Source organism: Dipteris shenzhenensis, chromosome 15 (genome assembly GCF_047967505.1).
Source record: "Dipteris shenzhenensis isolate YYH24624 ecotype China chromosome 15, Dip_SZ_1.0, whole genome shotgun sequence".
Classification (NCBI taxonomy): domain Eukaryota; kingdom Viridiplantae; phylum Streptophyta; class Polypodiopsida; order Gleicheniales; family Dipteridaceae; genus Dipteris; species Dipteris shenzhenensis.
The window spans coordinates 1,117,991-1,141,108 of NC_141610.1; the positions used below are offsets into that span (position 1 = coordinate 1,117,991).

General features: G+C 43.7%; 1 protein-coding gene across 10 annotated transcripts in view; it reads left to right on the forward strand.

Annotated features, from left to right (window-relative positions):
* The window catches only part of LOC147893185 (RNA-binding protein 1-like), a 93,341-nt gene extending 74,865 nt beyond the window's left edge, over positions 1–18,476 (forward strand). For 9 of the 10 annotated variants that reach the window (XM_087385927.1, XM_087385928.1, XM_087385929.1 and 6 more), the window contains 2 exons: positions 2,113–2,194; positions 17,980–18,476. In XM_087385927.1, coding sequence (XP_087242053.1) covers positions 2,113–2,194; positions 17,980–18,113 — 216 coding nt within the window. In that variant the 3' untranslated portion in view covers positions 18,114–18,476. The remainder of the gene's footprint in view (positions 1–2,112; positions 2,195–17,979) is intronic. The other variant, XM_087385936.1, reaches the window with a different exon arrangement.
* The last annotated feature ends 4,642 nt before the right edge of the window (positions 18,477–23,118 follow it).

The following is a 23,118-nucleotide window of genomic DNA, read 5'->3' on the forward strand; positions in this document are numbered from 1 at the left end:
TTGCATGTGTTTTTTCCACCAGGATAAAATCTCCGTTGAAATTTGGCATGTTCTATGGCAATGCTTTGTAGATGAGAGATTTCAGCAAGGGAAAATCTAGCAACCACATGCATAAGGCATGAGGGAAAGAACATCGTAGCACAATCCTAGGGGCATAAAATCCATTCCCTTGCTGTACTTTCACAACTTACATGTAAGACACTACTTAAAATGATGCTTGATGGACTTCTTGTGAGCCTTTTAGCATGCATATTTTGGAATGCTTTGAAAGGAAAACACTCAAGAGTTTGCACGCTAATTGGTAAGAAATTGGTGCATGTTCATGCACCCTCTTTTTGTATGAAAGAATCCTTGTGAGAGCGGTTCTTTAGGAGGAAGATAAGCAGAGTGAGCAAGGTTTCCCCCACCACCTAGCCGAATTTATCATGCACAAGTGCTAGACCTTCAGCTCACACACTTCCACCCAAACTATGCATGGAAAAGGCAAGAAATACAGTGCGCATTAACACACACATCTTTCTTGCCTTTTACATGCATATTTTCGATTACGAGAATCACCGCAAGCAAGATTTCAAGCATGCATATAATGAGACAATCACTCCTGATTTGAAAAGGAGATGTTTCTCCTGGACAATTGCAGAATCAGCAGTTGCCACATATTGTTGAAATGTCCACCATTCAACCACTTGATCTCGTGAATCACGTGTGACCAGGTGGGAGTCCAGGTTTTCAATGGGTGCATTTCGACCATGTCCATTGAGTTAGGGGATGGTCCACCATGGGTGCACATGTCTATGACCCTTACACAAGGGAACTTTTGACAATTGCTTGTGAATTCAAGGTGAAAGACGCAATACGATTCTGAAAGATATTAAATGATCAAATGCAAAATAACGGGCTTGCAAAACTTGAATTTCGAGGGTTCATGGCAGATGCAGTGGGGGATAATTGGCTTGCTACACAGACAATTTACAATGGTGAGCCACAAAATGAAATGGAGGGCAGAGAAAGGACTTGTCGTTTCTATTGGGAGATGAGCATGGTTGGACAGTCTAGAATGTGTATAAATCTTAATCCCATGAACAACATAAAATGGAAAAAACTAACTAGAGTTGCTTCTGCAAACGGCTGCAAGCAAAGATTAATCCAATTTTGGTCTTCATTCCATGTTCAAGAGGGGGAGCTGCCTACACTTAACACCTGGTTGGCTTGGTGGGATGTTATTGATGGGAGGGAATGTTTTGCATCAAGAGAAAAATCCTGGCTTTGTTCCTACAATGATCTTTCAGAACCCAAACGCTGTAGCATGAGGATGGCCCATGGACATATTACATTGTATGATGCTTGTGAAATAGATCTTGCAATGAGTGTACTTCAGGGTGCTTATTGCAATGCCTATATATCTGGAAAACACTTGGGAACTGGTCCAAATTTATTAGCTTTGCGACAGATTTTTTATGGTGGATCTAGTTAGTACTTGCTTTTTGGGGTCTCTTGCTTTTGGGTAATCCTCATTGAAGATCTGCTACCTTCTTTCAGAGATCAGCAGTCTCAGTCTGGAGAGATTTCAATTTAACGATTCAGTTTCATGTGTAATATTATAAATAAGCTGTGAAAAAACAGTGAGTTTTTGAAGTGGTGCAAGTATGTCACCCACATGGTGGCAGACTGAATGCACATGCTTGATGGTAAGAAATGCAACATCAATGGTTCCTTTTATGTTTCTATTTATGGTTGGCTTTGGGGTTGTCAATGGCACTTCAAAGGGTGCTTATGGTGGCAGACTGAATGCACATGCTTGATGGTAAGAAATGCAACATCAATGGTTCCTTTTATGTTTCTATTTACGGTCGGCTTTGGGGTTGTCAACGGCACTCCAAAGGGTGCTTTGGGCACCGTAAAGCCTACTTTTAATACCCATTTCTTAAAGGCCTGCTTGGTTTTTTGCAGTCGCAAACAGTTTCTTACCTTGATAACCTTTTTTCATTGTCTGTCTATCTGGCTGTATTTTACTGTAATTCGAGATGAAATGGGGGTGCAATTGAGTGGGAAGTCTCAGTATTATTCAAGGACTGGTGCTGACAAAGTTGCTTGTGCCTTTGTTTTGCAAAGCCTGGAGGGGACCAACTCATATTGTGCTTTGTAGATTTTACTGATGCAAGATGTGCAGCCACTGCTTTGGAGGCCTTACAAGGTATGATGCTGGGATGCTAAGATGTTTTACTTGTTTGAATTTCAGATTTGCCTAGTGGTGCACTGTTTGGTAGTGTGGTTTCACTTGTCTATGAGTTTCAGAGCCTGAGGCAAAGCTGGATATTGAAGCATCAGTGTTGCTTAATGTGCATGACTGATAGAAGGGCAATGTACTTAACCGATGAAGGGCTAAGTTGCCTTGTAATCCGAAAACCTGTTTCCAAGCATTTCCAAAATATTGGCATTTTGGAAACTTGGAAACACCTACGAAACTCCCTTCCGTGTGTTGATAGGCAAGTGTATCCGTTGTCCCATGTAATGGTTGGGCAGTAGACACTCATCAATTGGCAAGTGGAAGCATCTAGACTCTTCAAAGGGTGCAATCACTATACATCTGTCATTTGTAATGTACATGTTGAATGTCGAATTTGTTTTCATCCTTGAGTTACTCATGCCTCTCTATAATTGAAGCCCATACCTTTATAGAGTTTGCAAAAATCAAATGCAAAGGGATACTACATCTCTATTGTATAGGGGGAAGTGCGAGGGTTGTACAATCATAACAAATGCTATTGCTTATGTGGCATTATGCACTGATGACGACATAAGTGTTGCTTTGCTTGCTAAGTATGTCTTCCTTTTGTTTTTCATAAAAGTTTTTGTTTACCTCTTTTTTCTTCTCTTTTATTTTCTTTGTAGATTTTTGATCTTTAGAACAACAAAAATTCTAGATTTGTATGATTGGACTTATTCTAGTCTTACCAAGGTATATCTTAGTTTTTGAATGTTTGTTTTTCCTCAGAGCTTGAGCCAAGAGCAGACTCATGAACTAGTAGGGAGCCCTAGGGGACAGTTGGTAGAGCGGGGTTTGTTGGACGATCAACTAGACCTCCCCCTCAGGTATTTGAGGTTGACTTGTGCAGGCTCCCTTAGCTTGCTCCTCCTAGGGGATGGGGGCTGGTGTGGGTCTTCGCCTCCATCTACTACCAACGAGGTGCCCGATATCTGTGAATCTCCATAGCTCGCTTTCCTAGCTTTCTTTGATCCACCGGCGTCCAAGCCCCTCGGATAACTCAACCTAAGGTGTCTAGGTCTCTTGCTGCTACCTATCTGTAGAATGTGTGTAGAGGTTTGGCTACACAACGCTCCCTCTGCTGTCTAGCGGAGGTGGAAGGGTAGAGGAGATGACCGGAGCGGTAGGGGTGAAAAGGAAAGAGGGGTGGAAGGAGGGGGTAGAGGAGAGAGTCAATTTGGAGGCAGGGCGGGGGATTGGGCCTAGATGATGAGGGTGGGAGGAAGGGGAGCCTCCCCTAAGCCTGAGCTTGGAATGGACTTATGAATTGATTTGGAGCCCTGGGGATGGTTGGGAGAACCGCGTTAGGTGGAAGATTGAAGAAGACCTCTCCCTCAAGTGTTTGGCACTGACTTGTGGGGGATCGCTTAGCACACTCCTGTTGAGACGACACTAGTGTTGGTGATGGTCTCACCCCCGCCTGGTAAGGATAGATCACCTGGCACCTACGATTCTTCGCAACTCACTTGCCCAATTTTTTGCAATTCACCCAAGTCCACGAAGGTTCAACCCGGGCGTTCAGGATTCATGCTATTGCCTGTCTATGGGTGGAGGTCTAGTTGCAAGGCCCTCTCATAGATGCCCTTGCTTTAGGCGGCGGCACAACATGTGTACTATGTAGGCAAGCTCTCGCAAGGTGCCCCATCTGTCTACACAGCGAAGGTACTGCCTAGGATGTTGAGAGACCACGCTCAACATCATGTGATTACATGTGTAACACATATATAGTGCTATAAAGGAAAGGGTTAGATGCCCTAACCCTAACCATAAATAGGTTTGTATATATTCTACATTTTGAACTAAATCTCGTGTACAGTTAGTCATGTACAGTTAGTCATTTGTGGTGTGCTCTCTAGCTGTGCCCTCTCTCCTCATCTCCACTCTTCTCCTCTCCCCTCTTCATATCTTGTCATGGTATCAGAGCTTTGACGTGTTGATGGTGCTTCGGAGTTGTAGGGTCGTAGCAAGAGCTTAGTCGCTCTAAAGCTATGGAGAGGTAGTTGTCTGAGAAGGCCGGGGCTCTTTCTACCTAGACTGGGACCAGTCTAGTCTCTCAATTGGAGAACTAGGGCTCTCAGTAGTCTGTTTCTCTCCCTATATCTCTCTCTGTAAATGAACGAAAACTTTCTCTCACACACTCAAGAATTTCTCTCTCTCTCGAAATACAAAGGAAGAAGAATGGATGGATCTTAAGCAATGAACGGAAATTTTTTCTCAACAAAGCGAAAGTTCTCTCAACGGAAGAGAACACTCAATCTCTCGAGCTCTCATCAGCAGCACCCCGCATAGTGCCACGTCAGCACCTTATCTCCCACGTGCCACGTCAACACAAGGAGACCCTATCTTGCCACATCATCAGACAACTCATCAGCTACCACGTCATTAAAGACACGTCATTAGCCAGCATTGCCACGTTAGGATTGACACATCACCAAGCTGACATCAGCATTTTCACGTCATCTACCACGTCATCAAGATTGACCAATCAACTGTCACGTCACCTTGTCCACTCAGCAGTGCCACATCATCACTGCCACGTGGCTCTGCCCCCTACAGGCACACTGGACCCCTTCCAGGCACACTGTATGTGACCACCTGTGCCACCTCATTACACAATGCCCCATAGGCACACCCCTTGGCAGGCACACCCCTACATGTGACACAGAGCTGCCACATCATCACTGTGCATTGCACCCTTTTTGCCCCTCCACCTAGATCAAGTTGTATCTCTTGATTCAAGAAGAATTTGAGGGCGCTCCAAAAAGAAAAATTACAATCCCTTCAAGTTCCTTTTGTGTGTATCAGCATTTAATCAATTGTGAACACTTATCTTTGGAAAATCTCTTCATCAAGCCAAACTATCAATGATTTCCACAAGGAGAAGTGTTGAACAAAATTATGATGAAGATTCCAACAGAGGGAGGTGCCAGGAGACATGAAAGTTGAAATCATCAGCTAGATGGTGGAATAGGTGTGCACGACGTGAAATCGTAATTTCTTGGAAGGTATAGGGTTGTCTTGGCAAATTGCAATTTCCAGCAGGGTAGGCTTCCAAATAAGCTTGATGATATCTAAATTTGTAGATAGCGATTTGGATGTTGGGATGTAGAGCTGGTTGTCGAGCGAATGCTAGAACTGCAGAAATTAGATTCTAAGATTTGGGGGAGGGGATATCATCAAAATCATCCAAGGGGGTATGGCTGACAGATAGGGAAAGTTGCATCGATGAAGAAAGAGGGTAAAGCTAATAGAAAGAAAGAAAGTTTATTGATGTCTGCAAAAGACCAAAGGGTCTGTGAGATTGAAAAAACAAGCTACAATGAAAGCTAAGGGTGGGGCAACTAAAGGGACATCCCTACCCAAGGTTGATGTTTGTTAGAAGAAAAGTGCAATACATTGCGTTGCCTTGCAAAAGGAACTCAAAAGGGAAAAACACGAAGGAGGAATCCCTCTGCCCATCCGAATGATGGGACATATGTATGTTGTATGTGGGACCAGCACCACCGAACGAATGAGGAGAGAGAAGAGGAGCTCATTGACAGTGGCTTGGGATTTAGTGAGGGCTGGCATGGAGGAAGAAAGTCAGAGATATATTCCTGCTGGTGATGGCTTGTCTAGGTCCATCCCTCTACTCTATAGTCTCTGTGATGCAGCTAACTCTCTGACAAGTGCTATTTCATCACTCCAGGGGTCTATCTCTCCACGTCGACGAGAGACTATATGTGTGCAATCCTCATGTGAGTGTCCAATCGGGGCCGAGTCTAGCTCTGTGGCTCTCTGTTGTATTTGGTCCCTTGTTGTCCCTAGCTCAAGTCACCAGAGAAAAAATTGTGCCCTGGTTGGGCTCAGTTGGTCCCTTATGTGCACTCCTTTGTGCTTGTATAAGTTGGTCTCCATGCCTTTAGGCCTCAAGAAGGAAAGTGGCTGCGCGTCGCTGATTGAGATGTGCAAGGATCTGTCCACTACTGAAAAGACATTGATGTCGTCCATGAATCTCATAATATACATGGCATCTAATGTAAAGTGATCCTCTGTCTCGGTCTCTTGCATATAGCATAAAATGCAGATCCATCTCTCATGTGGAATGCCCTCTACCTGCCTTGTCTAAATCCGTAGCTATGTGAATGTATCCAAAACTGACCAATTGTGATCCTTAATGCATGCGGAAGATGAATTTGGGTGTAGCCCGACGTTTTGGTAAACCCCTCCTTTGAGATTTGTGTGATCTTTGAAGAAGCTCAGTTTAACCGAAAGCTCAATAGGTGCTAACAAGGTCCTGTATGTGTGGAGTTGCAAGAGATCCTCTCCTATATATGTGGAGCTGAAAGAGATCCTCTCTGTATGTGCTAACGAGGTCTTGGATGGATGGAGCCTCAAGGCTGTACTGGAATGGTGGCAATTTGTCCATCTACCTTGCAAACCATGTGCGTGTTTGAGCTTATTACTTCCTTTGATCCTCCATCTAGCCATGGGAATCTACGGCATGCGGATGTTGTGGTACCAATTTCCTTGATCCTATGTAGATAAGTGATTGCCTAGAAGACTACATCAAGCGTATCCTCAAACTTTGCTATTATCATCTGATGCGGGACTAATGGATTGTTGTGGATCATTCGAGCATAAAGCAAAACTTGAAGTATCTCTATGTGGGACCAATGTGTCTTTGATAAGTCTGTCCCCCAGAAGGGGCTACCATACATCCTCAATTGGTGGACCATTGAGTCAAAGAGAAGACTCCCAGTTCTAGGATCTTGAAAATGTGAGTGGAAACATTGACACTAGAGTTTGGCTAGTGTGACATATCCCTTGCTCAAACGAGCCTGCATAGTTGGTTACATCTTGAAGTTCGAACCCAAAAAGAGAATCCCCCAAGTATGTATAGAATGCAACGATCTCTACTAGAGCCCCATCAAAGGTGAATTGCTCTATGTGCATGGCTGCTTGCAATATGTTGAAGATAACGGCCTTGTTTTACTTAAGTTGACCTTCAAATCATGCGGAAAAAGACTGTAGTGCATCCAAATGCCACTGAAGACCCTCATCCTAGGAGGACAGTAGGGCCACATCATCTGCATATAATAGAATCGGGATCAAGGAACCGGCCAAAGGGGAACTTGCTCTCCTAGAGACGGACTCAATCTCATCAGTTTACAAGCCAAGCAAGATCGGCGATAACGGACAATCTTGTTTGACCCCACATGATCTACTTTGTCCACCCCGTAAAAGTCCATATTCTGCCTTATACTCGATATAATAATGTATGAACTGCCTAGATGATGTCTTGACTATACCCTAGATCAAGTAGCTGTTTGAAAAGTTGAGCTTTTGGCACAATGTCAAATGCTTTGTGGAAATTCACAAAGAAACAATAGACTCTCTTTTTCCGCGCTCGGATGACAGCTCTTAGTGTAAAGATGGAGTCCAGTATAGCATGATGTGATTGAAAGCATGTCCGTCCCATCACTTTGAATCCCCTACACTCTTCCTCTCAGCATAAAGTGCTGCTGCATAAACCGTGGACATAACATGTCCAATCATGATGGTCTTATAGTTCTTTGGACCCCCTGCCTTGTGGATTGGGATAATAGTGTTAAGGGTCCAAGCATGGGGGAAACCGATTGAAACCACTTCATTGTAAAGCTTGGGGCTAGTGTACTAATACTTTGTGCAATGTACCCTATAGAATGCCCCTCATGAGCATTGCGAGTTTGATATCATTGATAGTGAGGAGTGCGTAGGAAGAAGGGTGCCATAGCTGTGGGTGGTCTAGTGAAGGCTAGCAAGGGATGCCATAGAGTGTGCATGTGTAGGTGTGCCAAATGATCGGGTCAGTGAGAGGTGATGCGGACCTCCGCTCGAGAAACTTCCGCAAAAAATCATTGGAATTGTTACTAAACAGAATGTTCAATAGGCTTTCCTCATTATGACGGATAGAGTTCTCTTCTTTCGATGGAGCATGCTATATCATAGTCGAAAGGTGATGCTTGGTCTTGAGTCTAAGTTGATGATGCAAGGCCATACACTCGTCATTGTACTAGTTATTATAGGGGACCGATCCACCAATGGGCAGTGGATAGTGGACCTAGCCATATGAGGGAAAGATTGGATGGCGGCATCATCTAGGGGTTGGATTAGAAGTGCGGCTTGTTCCTCTAGAAGAGGGATACTATCAAGGTCCTCAAGCATAGAGGAGAGGCAGGTGGCATAGGTATGGGTGTGTATGGTCAAAGTGATCTCCTAGTAAGCAGTGTAAGTGGGATGTGAGGTGCTCTGTGGTGGGAGGGGAAAGGATAAGTTAAAGAACATGCATGTAGGATCAGCTCTGAGAAGTGGTTTGGAAAGAGAAAAATCTGTGATGGGGGATGTGAAGGCAAGGGATCCCATGATATAGTCAACTACCTTGGTCCCTCCTCCATGTGGGGAACAAGTGAGCCCATTGAAAGATGGCCATCTCTCTAGACCATTGTATATGATCAGGTCATGTATCGTGCCCATATCAAGAAAGGTGTGCCCATGTACGTGATTGGGGATCTACGATCTATGGATACTCGCAAGATACTTGGCTCATGTGAATTAGTGTCAGGTGACAATCAAGTCATGATGAAAGTTAATGATCGGTACCTAGTGGTCAACGATCCTGGCGTTGAAGCCTCCAAGAAGGAGACCTCCACGCGACTTGAAAAATACATGATATCCTTGTATAAGACAGTGTATGGAATATCCTATCCATCCTCTCGAAGCTCCTTGGCAAAATGTGAGGTCTCAGGAGGGAAGTAGTAGACTGTAATTAAAGAATCTCGTGAAGATGTGCTCTTGATACGGATCCAAATGAATTTGATCCCTCCACGGTGACCATCCCTGTGGGAGATGATCTGTATAAAATTGCTACTCTACCAGATCCACGTACTCCCCTCCTTCCTTGGTGTCCTCCCTAAGGCAGACTCCTATGTGTATCCACAAAATGGAAGAGCAAGAATAAAGGAGAAAGCAAGATGACATAAAGCAAGCTATTCTAAGCAAAACTATGCAGATTGTAACATGTGGCAATTAGAGTGACTATGGTTAGTTAAAGGAAATGTGACTACAGTTAAGGTTGACTTTAAACTGATGGTGCCTAAAGACCACTATCCAATGATCAATATTCACTTAGATCCAACTAATTACTCATTCCCAAGTGTTCTAAAATCATCATTGACCCCAATAACAAAAGCTAGGTATCTCAAATTTGCCCCAAATTTTTCCAGTCATTCCTATCATAGGCTTGTGCTCTTGATCAACTTTAAGTGTCCAAGATTTAACTTGGCTCTATTGTGGAGATCATATTCAACTAAATTTCACTATATAGTAACGGTCTTGCTATGCTTAATAAACGTCGCAAAGCCATTGAAGAATTATGATGCAAAAATGAGTGAGTACTCTTGTAATGTGTCCATGTGGATGTAAATTGACCGAGTGCACGGTGATGTGGTTTTGATCTCTAAACAATCAATGAGTTGGGTCCTTCTCTCTCTCTCTCTCTCTCTCTCTCTCTCTCTCTCTCTCTCTCTCTCTCTCTCTCTCTACGATCAACGCTAGGACGAGCACGCGCCAAGCACCACTCTTGGACTTCCAAGATGACTCTATCATGCTACCAGACATGGACCTAAACGGAGCAGGTATGGCCAGGATCTCATCGGACCGACACGGGCCTGTTACACCATATGGACACGCGCTCCTTGACCTGGGCAGGATGCATGATCTCATCATCTACAACGGGCTTGACCTATGGCCCTCCTCAGGTGGTTTTACTTGCTTGGGCCACTAGTGTAGTTGATTGCATCATGGGATCCCCAACCTTCACCTCATGTATCACCGACTTCACCGTAGCACCACTCCCTCCAAGAGCTGATCACACATACATATTCTTCACTATTGCCACCTCACGCTTAGCCACACCACACACACCACATATGACGCACGACAATGATTTGGAGGTCAACCTTGGCAAGACCAAGGTCATGATCTTTAACACCTCTCGAGCAAACATGCACCAGAAGCAGTTTACTTTCGGTGGGTCACCAGTTGAGATCGTATCCTCATACACTTACTTAGGGGTCATCTTCTCCGGCCCGATCTTCACGATGAGACTGGCGATGCAGGCCAAACTGAGCTGGAGATACGCCTCACTGGCTCGGCTATAGAAATAGTGCTTCCACTCCCACTTCCAAGACCCTCGGACCAAGGCTCTTCTCTTTGACTCCTTGGTCCGACCAGACGGTATGTATGGCAGCCCTTGTTGGGGACCTGACATGTCAGATATAGAGTGGACACGGGTGGAGCGCCTACAGATCCTTATGCTCTCACAGATGATCCGGGGGAAACCATCTGTACCACATCATATTATTTAGGCCGAGTTTGGTGCTTCTCCACTCCAGCTAGATGCAGCCTTTCAGACCATCACATATCTACACCGGGTTAGATCATATGGGGACTGCACATTAGGGAGACAGAGGTTGCCATGGTTGGCTCTCGATTCCTTCATGAGGTTGGCAGTAGAGGAAGACGAGTGATGCTAGTATGCATGGACTCACAGGTGGTTTGTGAGACTGGGGTTTCACATCGATAGGATACCTCCTTTTCAGTACAGTTTGGATGCCCCCTCGGTACTCCCACCCACCATCCCAATCGAGCCACACACCAACCAGGTCATTCGAGAGGATCTCCTGCAGCTATACACCTTTAGGACCTGGTTGGAGCCAAGGGAGCTTCCAATGAAGCTGAGCTTCTACAGAGATTACTATCTTCGTATTTCGGAGGAGGGATTCATCACACCACCGGGGTACACTAAGCTACACATGCCTCACTCACTATGGATCTCCATCGGACAGTTTAGGATATCATCACACCGCCTCCGCATAGAGAGCGGCAGAGCAGAGGGGATCCCTAGGGAGCATCGCATATGCACATTGTGCGACTGTCAGGAGGTTGAGTCAGAGGAGCATTTTATTTTCAGGTGCCCAGTGTACTACGAGATCCGAGGTCGCTAGCACTGTCTCTTCAGAGATGGCTTCGGGTCCCTTTCCAGATTCCTCGCCTACCCAGATCAGAGATGCCTCGCAGCCTTCATTCACGAGGGGGTCCGACACAGAGAGTACTTACTCAGGCGACGAGGCTTGGCCACACCACCAGACACCTCTCAGAGCAGGATCACAAAGTTCTTCCCATCGAGTGATATTGATTGTGCAGTCTCTAGCCGCAAACATGACAGAGACCCCAACCTGACGACCGTAGCACGACACACGAGGCATCGAGGGGACACACAGATCACTCTGGGGGACCTCCTGTCATTGTTTAGACCCGGGACACGTCCCACGGGAGTCACGGTGGCTATTCAAAACTGTTTGCCGCAACAAGGGCTCATCAATATGTTCTTTTGGATTAGAGAGCAAAGTATGCCTTTCATGTACGTGAGTCATTTTGGATTGAGATGGAAGAGTCTAGACATAGTAGAGAATGTGTTTATTGACTCTGATGGGATTTTACAGCCAGATTGTCTTACGCTTAGCTACTGATTTTTATGCTTCCCTTGTTTTAGTAGATTCAAACATGCCTTTGAAAGATGATGCCAGTCAAAGATTTTGGCAGGGTATTCTAGTATTGGTGAAACCAGATATGAGAGTCTCAGTTGATGCACCTTTCACCGGGCACTTGCCCTTGTGAAAGGTAAGAAGTGCAGTCCTAAATTTTAGATTGGGCTTAGATGGTTGACTTCCTTTTTCATTACTTTTTGGGACACAATTGGGGACCAGTGTTACCTCATCTGTGCGGCATGGCATTTGGGACTTTGGTAATATGCTTGATTTAGAGTTCACTTACAGAGGGTCTCATTCATCTAAGGGGGCTTGTGGAAATTTGATTTCCCAATGGAGGCCCAACCACTTTTTTAGGCTCCTTTATAAGATTTTGGCTAAAGCTTTGCAACCCATTCTTCCATATTTTCTGTATGATATGCAAATGGGCTTTGTGCATGGCCGAAGCTTTAATTTTTGGCAGCTTCTGATTGAGCTATGCTGAGTGGCCAGAGGTTAGCCATTCTACTTTTGGATTTCAAGAAAGCTTATGAGAAAAGAAAGAAAGAAAGACACATCCAAGCTGCTGTGGGGCTGGGGCGAGGGCTCACTAAGGCCCTTCGCTGAGTACTATGCAAAAGTTAGAAAGCAAAAACTAGTAGCTAGTACTCAATATCAAATACTTAGAGTCAAAATTGAATACATAGCCGGGTGCCCTGGTAGCTACCCTATGGGCTGCGAGTATATCTCGTACCTGCATCTGTGGGCTTGTCTTCTGCCATGGCAGTGGGTGTGGTCTTCGGGATCTCTATATGTGGCGGGCCATATCTAGAGTGACACCTTTTCCCGAACGGTCCCCTCCAAACAAGGTAGGAATGGGCTGATCCATCGTGCGTGCCTTGGTCCGCCTCTGCGTTGCAAGTGGTCCCTGCATGTCTAGCTATGCCTCGCCTCTCCGTCTCCTCTCGCTTGCTAATCCATGTGGCCCACAAATCATGTATCTCCTCCACCTCTACCCCGGGGCGGACTCAGAAAATCTAGCCCAAGTGTGTCCCCCTTCCCCATCTATTTGCTAAACATCATTTCACGCTTTACCACCTCGAGATGACAGGCATGTGGAGTTGGAGAGGAACACAAGAGATAGCAATCGTGATTCCAACAAATATTAGAGAGATTGTTTGATTGTGTGCCACTTCATTTGCCATCTCTCTTTTCTCTCTTACGAGTAGCTTGACCCGTCTACGAGCGGGCTAGGGGCCTCCTTCTCTCTCTCTCTCTCTCTCTCTCTCTCTCTCTCTCTCTCTCTCTCCACATATGTAGCCCATGTCCTAATGTTTCAAAAGCTTTCCTTTTCCTATAATGTGCATATGATTGTTGCTCACTTATAAGTCTCTTGTGATGGATTTTGTAGTTTTTCCCAAGAAAGTGGAGCCGAGTCTCCCTATTTATAAACCATGCAATATTCATCTGGAAAGATTCAATTAGGTGATTCTCACCTCCATATGGATGCCTTATGCCTATCGGTGACATGTCGTTGAGTATGGTCCATCTCTGTATCCTGTGTCCCAGTCTCATCTGTTGTAGAGTCATGGAAGTGAATCAGCCTGTAGAAAGGCCCTAAAGCAGACCCGTCTTGGAAGAGACATTGGTACCTCCCTCAGTTCTCATAGTATATTGGGCAGGTTCACAAGAAGTGCTTCTTTGACTACACCTCTCCCAACATGCATAACGTGCAAATCCGTTGCTCTCGAGGTGTACCTACAGCTCTCCCTGTCTCTGATGGGATGAGACCCACATCTGTCCGATAGCAATCCTCAGGGCATGCAAAACTCGTCTATTCTCCAACTACTGGGTCTTGATAATCACTCTTGCTACTGACACTCTCAAGAAATAGTCTCGGTAGAACTGTGCCTTGGTGGGGACCTCCTGCTCCCCCCCTTCCCCTCCCCCCAAGTCCATGATGTGTAGAGCTGAAGTAGGTCCAACCGTATGATACGGTTGATCTCCTCTTGAGGGATCAAATGATCAGGGGCATCCAGGTTGTACTGAAAGGAAGGGAGACGGTTCACATGAAAACCTTGTCCTTCAAACCATCTAGATATACAGGCATACCATGCTGTCCCGACCCCCCTTTCGGCTAGCCGTATAGAAGACTCCAATGCTAGCCTTGGTAACCTCCCCTTGGGTAAGGCCCAGACTTTGTGAAGGTAGGTGATTATCTGGAGCGGCGTCATAGCAAACTTTGCTTGAATAATTTGATGAGGGACTGTTGTCTTACTCCTGATCATCCTGGATCCCATGGTCACCTGGAGTCTCTCAAAACACTATTCAGGCTCTAAAAGGTCACCACCCTAGAAGGGTGCCGCATACATGGCAGTAGGTATCACAAGTGTGCCAAACAGTCACCCTTTCATCGGCGGGGGATCTTGGAAATGTGCTGGAAGCATTGTCGCTCAAGTCCAAGCTAAGGCTCCCTGTCCTCGTGTGAGTCGTGCTTTAGCTGCATGGGTCATCATGAAAATTGGTCCCGCAAAGACAGCACCTACATAGGTGTATGACTGTACAATCTTAGTTGGCTCCCATTGGTAGGTAAAGTGATGTCGGTGGAGTGTTGCTCGTGAGGTGTTGAAGATCATAATGTTGGTCTTACCAAGGTTGAGTGTGAGGTCTCTTATCCTGCAAAACACCTCTAGGGCCTCCAGGTGTTTTTGTAGACCAGTTGCTGTGTTGATGAGGATAGAAGGACTATGTCATCTGCATACAGAAGTATTAGCACCAGTAAGTCGGCCAGCATCAATCCTTCCCCCCCAAGCGGTCAATGAAAGTCATAGTCTCATCAATATAAAGCCCACACAGTGTCGGTGAAAGGGGGCATCCCTATTTCACTCCTATCGTACTCTGGATCTTGTTTGGATAACCTCCAGGGACATGGAATCTCCCTCTAACTAACTCATATAGGCTCATCACCACCTAAATAATAGCTTTTGGGATCTACATCTCTAAAAGCCATGCAATCATGCGAGACTGTGAGACTGTGGGATTGTGTCGAAGGCCTTTGGAAAGTCTCCTAAGCAGGCATAGACTTTCTGGGATCTAGATCTTGCCTCCTCGATGATATCCCATAGAGTAAAGATGTGATCTAGAGTGGAGTGTTGTCTCAGCTCAATGCAACATTTCAGGTCATCACTTACCTATATCGAGTGAGGGCTTACGGGCAGTAAATTACCGTGGCTAGCATTTATCGCACCATTAGCTGCTGTGCAGGTGACCAGATATTCCGGTTTGCACACACAGTGAGGTGGTTTGAGCAATTGGGGGTTCCACATGGGCATGCTTCCTCCCTTCCAATACATCATTGATGCACCGTTTTCCCCACTCCAGTATCATGAGTTCAATTAGGTCACATGTGAGGATCTTCTACAGCTACACACATTCTAGACTTGGTTGGAACCGAGCTCCCAATGAAGCTCAACTTCTATAGAGATCGTCGACTACACAACTAGAAAGCACAGGATCATGAGGGTCTACGGACTGAGCATTTTGTGCATGGGCAGGAGGTCTTAGCTCTGGTCCTAGCACACATGTTCAACCAGGTTGTTTGTCATGGTTTCCTACCCGCTTGGAGCACCACTACTATTGTACCGATACACAAAGCCGGTGACCCTATGGTGGGAACTATTGCACCCTCATGATTGGTCATACTCTAGCCAAGATCTATGGATTTGTTCTAGAGAGGGATCTGAGTAGTCATATAGAGGCTGGAGGGCAGTGGGCACTAGGACAGGCTAGATTCCGAAGGTAGCATTCTACCTTAGATCACATATTCACCCTAAGAGCTATCATTGAGGAGGCGAGATCCAGACACCAAAAAGTCTACACATGTTTTGTAGACTTTTGGAAGGCCTTTGACATTGTCCCGTGATCCCAGACTATAGGAGATATAGATCTTGCAGGTGCTGATTTGGGGTGTGGTGAGCTTATATGAGTCAGTCAGAGGCAGAGCACGTGCTTCAGGTGGTCTATCGCACTAGGTCGAGAGCACGACTGGAATGAAGTAGACCCTCTTCGGGCTCTACATCGATGAGATCACATCTTTCATAGATCGCCTAGGAGGCGAGGGATCACTATTGGCTGACCTCATGATACAGATATTGCTATACGCTGATGACATAGTCCTCATATCGTCCTTAGTAGAAGGGCTGCAGATCCTTAGTAGAAGGGCTGCAGAGTACTCAAAACCAGAAATAGTAATAAAAGTCTTCCAACTGGGCCTGAGGAGGGAATAAGCATCTTGAAGAGACCGAAACAAAGAAGCTCAAAAGGAGGGAAATATATTCACTAAAGAGTACTCATACAGCCGAATGGTACAAGCATGATACAATGACCAAAGAGCCCCAATAGTGACATTAGGAGAAGAAGTGATCATAGTCTGGCATAGCAACATGTCTTCCAAACAACCAAAACTGCTTGCCAAATGAAGGGAGGGAAAATGAGCTCAAAGTCTTGTCATCAAATCACGAGTCGGAGGATAGGTCCAAAACAAATGTAAGACCCTCTCGTGGATGAGAACAAATGGGCAAGCCGAAGCAATGCAACTGGCAACCAAGAAAGATCCAACTGGTAAAGCCCCAACCAAACAGCACCATAGAAAGACCCTCTACTTGAGAGGTAGTTTATTGCTCCAGACCACACACACTTTTTTTGGTAAAAAAACATTTCATTAAGAAGAATGTACATTTGTAGCTGTCTCAAATTGAGACAACTACTACTCATATGCTGTGAAATAACAGTTCTAGCTGGGCCGAAGGAAGATCTCCCACGAAATGTGCGTCCTACAGGGGGTGATGCAGGGAGAAACGGAAGAAATGATAAATATCCACAGTGGATTGTCCATAGAGCCGAGAGTTACGGGCATTATATAAAGAGCACAGTACCCAATAACAACACCAAGTGAAAAACTGGTGTATCTCCCAAATAACCTCCCTCGGATGTGAACAAGATGGACACTGCGAGGCCAGAAATATCCCACTGGTAGAGCACCGACCAAACACCGCCATAAGAAAAGCCTATGTCTGAGCGGGAGCTTACTGTTCCAAATGCGGCCAAGACAAACCTTCCACCAAGTAAGAGGTTTGTCTAGATGCCAAATAAAAAGGCCATGCTCTTGAATCCATGGCTGTGGTAAAAGAAGACAATAAAGTTTCTTGGCAATAAGATCCGCAAAGGAGAAAGTAGAATAACCCAGATGCCTCGATCACATCTTCAATCCATAAGAGAACGTTCAGTAAACAAATGGGGAACTGGCTGAAAAGGAAGCAGCATGGTAGCGAGAATACTTTAAAGAGGCCTGTGATGCATACCCAAAGAAAATTGTCTCCTGGCTTGTGGAAAAGAAAGAGTAAGATCCCTATCATCCAGCGTGGAAATACCAAATAATTCTTTCTAGGCTGAAGATGAGCCAACGTTGGATCAAAGACATGGCTCCAATGAATACTCTGTGAAGGGAGTGGGGATGGCCTGACCAATGCAAATGTTCCAGAAGAAGCTGCCAATCATGGAGCAAACAAGTAGAAAATGGACAACCGGGGATGGAACCATGTAGATGCCCCAAAATAACATCAAATAGATTCCCCCCCCACCCCCAAACACACATATGTATAGATAAAAATACATACAGATCTCTCTCTCTCTCTCTCTCTCTCTCTCTCTCCTCCTAGTTTTCCTTCAGTGGATGAAACTGATAACAGAGCCAATACAATGGCAGCAACAAAATCAATCCCAAAAGTTGAACTGGTGTCATCTTTAATGTCTGTCTTTTGTACTAGATAGGCAAGACCAACCAGGCAATTGGAAGGGTAAATTGGGTGCTGCACCCTGTAACCTATAAAAGCTTCAATTTGTTCTTATCTCTGCCTAATTGTAAAGATCCTTTTCTGTTTCTTTAAAGAGTCTGCTCATAGGAATTGTTAATGTTACCTGAAATGATCTGCATTTCAATGTGTAGTTAATGTTTGCAAGACTTCTGAATAGACTGATTGTTGCTTCTTTCTCAAATATTTGAGGGCTGGTTAATGCTATATTTGGTATCTGACAGCTTACATATGTAATAATGTTACCTTTTGCTTTATTAAAGCTTATGTTACAATATACTGGCTATTTTTACAGGTTATAAATTGGATGAAAATGAGCGAGATTCTCCCTCACTCAGGTTGCAGTTTGCACGAGTTGTCGGTCCCCGTGGAGGACCCCGTCGAGATAGCGTTGGTGCAAGACATGACAATGTTTTCTGGAAAGCCTGAATAGTCTATTAGAGCAGGTGATGCTAAGGCTAGCAGGGTTTGATGATTCATTGGGATTCAGGAAAATGAGGCAGGAGCCGGGTCAATATGTCAACTACGACTTTCTGTAATTCGTGTGAATTCTACACAATCAACCTTCAAGTATGGTCAACTGATCAATTCATGGAGCGATCAGATTATGACAATGTATAGTGGTGACTTAGTGCATCACCAGCTACCTCTCATCTTTTTTTCTATGCTTTCACTTTGTTTGGTAGCTTAGTTTTGTAGAGATGATGACTGAACAGAGTTGTGCTGTGAATATCAGAAGTAGCTCATGCTGTTTTGTAATCTATGCGGAAAAGCACAATGACTTTTTTTTTTTGCCAGCTTTGCAAGGTGATCATAGAGTCACACAATCTCTCCATAGATACTAGTGCAGCAGGTTAGAGCATTCTCTGTGGCTAAGGCCTGGCCTGCAGGAATCTTTTACACCCTTTCCGGTGGGAGATATCCAATGGTGGATGTATAAACCACCACCTTGGTTGTTAGCCCCCATTCTAGAGTATCCTTAGGTAGTGAGCTGCTTCTCCAGTACAATTTGGTCCTTTTCTTCTCTTTGTACTTACCATCCTTAGTTTCCTTTTCAAAGCTGATTTGTATGGTGTTTCTCAAGCATTAATAGAAGGTTCCTTTTTCTAGAAAAGGAACCTTTAATTAATAGAAAGTTCCTTTTTGTGGAAAAAGGTTGTGGAGCTCATGCAGCACTGTGCAGCCTTTTAGTCCCTCCCTAGACCTTGGGCTTCAAAGCAATACCACATAAGATACTATTTTAGCTTAGGCACTACAATTTTTTTTAGAATGCCACATGGCATATACTTGATATTGGCTCGTCAATAGCATTTTAAACGCATGAAAAAAAATGTAAAAAACCTACGTAGTACTTGGGTTGAGCTTTCTTGGAAGCATGTCATATGGCTCGTAATGTCGACTAGAATCTAACAATGAAATTGGCTCTTGACCTCCTACTGGTTGCCAATATCCGACTATCAAAATTTGACCCAGAATGTGCCTTGTGGCACCACTTCCCATATCATTGAACAACACTCTATGCTTGCACACCCTTCCCCAACCTGAGCACATTAATAGTTTCTCGTCTCAAATGTAGTGATGGCAACATTTGCGAAGGGAAGGTGTTCCATCATAGGCATAATGAGGCCACCTCCTTCTGATCCAAGCAAGTTCATAAGGTTGACAAACAATGTATTGTCATTTCTAATGGCCTAAGGTTGATGTAAATGGTTAAACATTGGTGCAAAAGCCTATTATGGATTGTCTAACTTGCCTACGTCTTACATGGTTATGCTTATGCATGTACCAATGAAACAAAGAAACTCAATTCAAGTTTATCCCACATGGAATAAGGTTGCTTATGCATGTACTTATGAAACAAAGATACAAGAGATCCCACATAGAATAAGGTTGGTCACATTCACATGAGATTGGGCAAATAGAAGTACCTTATGAAGCACACCACTACCTCACTACTATGAGGTTAATGCTTGCACGAGATACTAATGCTACCATTGCCTCTGCCATCTCATGTGAACATGGTGCGCCTTCCATGTGTCATTGATGGCATCATAGGGACTATATGGTCACCATCCCTAAGCCAAAACACATTCAACGGCTAGTACAAAAACCTAAGATAAGCATGGTGGGGTATGAATTGTCTCTTGGAAATCTCAAATAGTTGGATGATGAGCATGACACAACCATTAACATTGATCTAAGGTTCAAGTAAGTGCCCTTGTTTTTTGTAGAACCCTTATCCTATGTACAAGCATGCATGATGTTACTTCTATAGTATTGTGAACAAAACATTATGCAAAGTGTTCCACGATGCTTTGTAAATTTTCATTCTTTGTGATGCTAATGCATTAAATTACCCTCAAGTAAACATTACGGTTACAATATTTAGAGGGGTGACATATCATTATGATGTGTAGGACCAAAAGGTGTTACTTTTTCTAGCAAGCAAGCATCTTTTGAGGGTGCTCCACTCCTTTGAATGATGACAAAAGGCACGGGACAAATATTTAATGGCCCTTTCCATGTAAGTTTATTTGCAAAATCCCCCTATTGTCATGACCCTCTAAGCTAGAAAAAGACATGGAAACACAAATTGGCCAAGTATGTTTCTAGCTACAGGTTCCAAGTCAAAAATGAGAACAAAATGCTAGAGAATGGTCCTAGCTTGGCCCAATCAAGGTACAATTTTTTGAGGACATAGCAAAGGGAATACACCTATCGTTGAGGTTAATACATCTTTTATAATAAAAAAGATCAATACTGCTGAATGATACAACTCAATGCTTATGATGGTGGATACATGCATGCCTTGGCAAGAACCTTCCATTGGTTTTTTGTCCTTGACTAGATGTGCTCCATAACCTATCGGGGCAATTTCTAGGAATGGAATTTGATACTTTATTAACCCTTGTGGGAATGCGCAAGCTTACTTGTCCATTGAGCCCCTTAAAGGAATATTTTGGGAAATGCTAATGGTACTCTATAGCAATTTCTAGGAATAGAATTTGATACTTTATTGACCCTTGTGGGAATGCGCAAGCTTACTTGTCCATTGAGCCCCTTAAAGGAATATTTTGAAAAATGCTAATGGTACTCTTTAGCAGGAGAAGGTTTTCTACAAAAATATTACAAACTCCTACTTCCTTCATGAACATGGGGGTTCTTCACCAAATACAACCCCTACACTCTTACTTCTTCATCGACAATGGGGGTGCTTCATTAATTATGGCCCCTATCAAGTGAGGAAGCCAACTCTGATTCACTCTGTTATGTAGATGATAACAATAAAAGGAGCACACTTCCAAAAAATCTTAATTAGTCAAATGAGGGAAAGCCACAAATAAAGTATCCCCCCTACTAGTTCAAACTTGTTGTAGAAAGATGATGCTCAAGGCCCTACTTAAAAATGAAAAATTGGAAGACAAGATATGGATACTATATCAGATAGGGAAATACAACCACAAAAGAGATACCAGTTGAAAGCCTGTTTGATATGCTACAAGATATGGACATTACATCAAATAGGATATACAACAAGGATAGTTCTTGAGACCTGATTTTCTAGGGTACTCAAGGGTGAAATAGTTGGACTAAATAAGGAAAAGAGAAATAAGCAAGGTAACTAGTTCATTGTGGCGAAGCACAAAAAGGGTTCAAGCCAATGTCCTTGATTAACTTGGACCAATTAGGAGACTAAGGAGAAGAGAAGATTTTTTGCTAAAAGGGAAATCGTTTCATGATGCCACATTAATGTTTATTTCTAAGCATTAATATTCAAGTCCTTAGAAACTATTTAAGCCTAAAATGTTCAAGAGGTGGTTGACGGCCCTGACTTCATTATTTAAAAACCTAAGACTATTGAAATGAATATTTTCCAATCATGATGGAGACAAGGATAGAAAGTGAGTGATCGCCTGCATCATGAAGGTAAATCTCTCTTGCTCAATCATGTCTATTTTCTCCTACTCAATCATGTGTATTTTCTCTCTCATCCATTTCTATTTATGTAACCAAAGACAAAGCAACTTTATGGCACACTTGGAATATACATGTAACTTTATTCTCTTGTGAGATTTCAACATGGTTAAATGAAGACAACATAGATGGAAAGGTTGGGGACTTTCGTACAATGGAATGAAAATCAAAGACAAGCTTATAAGTGGTTAACAATTTGAAAGACACTTCCTTCATCTTGCTTAATCAATAATGATATAATGAGGGAGTGAGCAAATTCTTAATGTATGGGTCATTGCCTTAGTTCTAGATCTCCTTCCATGTATGTGTTTTGTCCGCCACAATTCAACATTGTATCAAAGCCATTTGTGTCTCGAAGGCTAGGTGGATGTTAAGGTGAGCTTTTGGAGCTTCCCATTCCCCCTTGTTAGCTAATGTGCTCAAGTTTGGAGCTAACAAGTTTCAACATTGAGTGAGTGTCCACAAGATATAATATGTTAGCCTTCTCTCCCATTTGTTCCAGCTCCTTCTGTGTCAATGTTGGGATGTGTTGTATAGAAGGACAGGAACATAAGGTGTGTCGAGTAAAGAAAGATCTATATGGCCTTAAGTAGACACTTAGGACATGGTACAACACTTATTTGGTAGCACATGGCTTCTACAATACTCCAAACTAAGAGTACACTCTATGTAAAAATACTAGAATAACATGTTTGGTCATTGTACTTTATGTCATGATATACTACTCATCAAACCCCTTGAGCAAGGCATTGTAGCCTTTAAAGGCTGAATTACATGCCTTGTTTGAGATGAGTGATCATTTCTATTTGGGGGCATAGCTTTCACAACAAGTAGATGGTATCATCCTGATGCAGATGAAGTACATATAAAAGCTATTCTAGAGTTTTTATTTTGAGGATTGCAAGCGACTTGCCAAACCTATGGAGACAAATATGAGGTTTGGTCTTTCAAGACTTATGAGATCCATTTGATCAAACTTTATACCGATAGGCTGTGGGCTGCTTGGTGTATTTATGCAACACAAGGCAAACAAACAATATGGGGTTTCATAGTTGAGTAGATTTATGCGTAGGTTAGGGAGTAAGCACTGGCAGGCTATGAAGCAAGTGTTCCATTCTCGACATATGGTTGGCTTTACCCCTAGAGGTAATTCTTAGCTGCAAGCTGGCTACTTTGACACACGTGTCCAATTTTGACTTTTGCTTCTTCTTGGTAGCTCATGCATTTCATGGTTGAGCAAGAAGCAACCTTGAGTGGCCATTTCTAGTTGTGAGGCCGAGTACAAGGCAGCATTCATGACTACTGTTGAGTGTGTGTGGCTCAAAGGGTATATGTTGATTTGGGTATGGGATAGCCATCCATTACCTCTATCTTCATTGACAACCAGAATGCTTTGGCAGTTGCAAAGAATTTTGTCTTCCATGCTCACACAAAGCATGTTGAAGTATCATGATTTTCT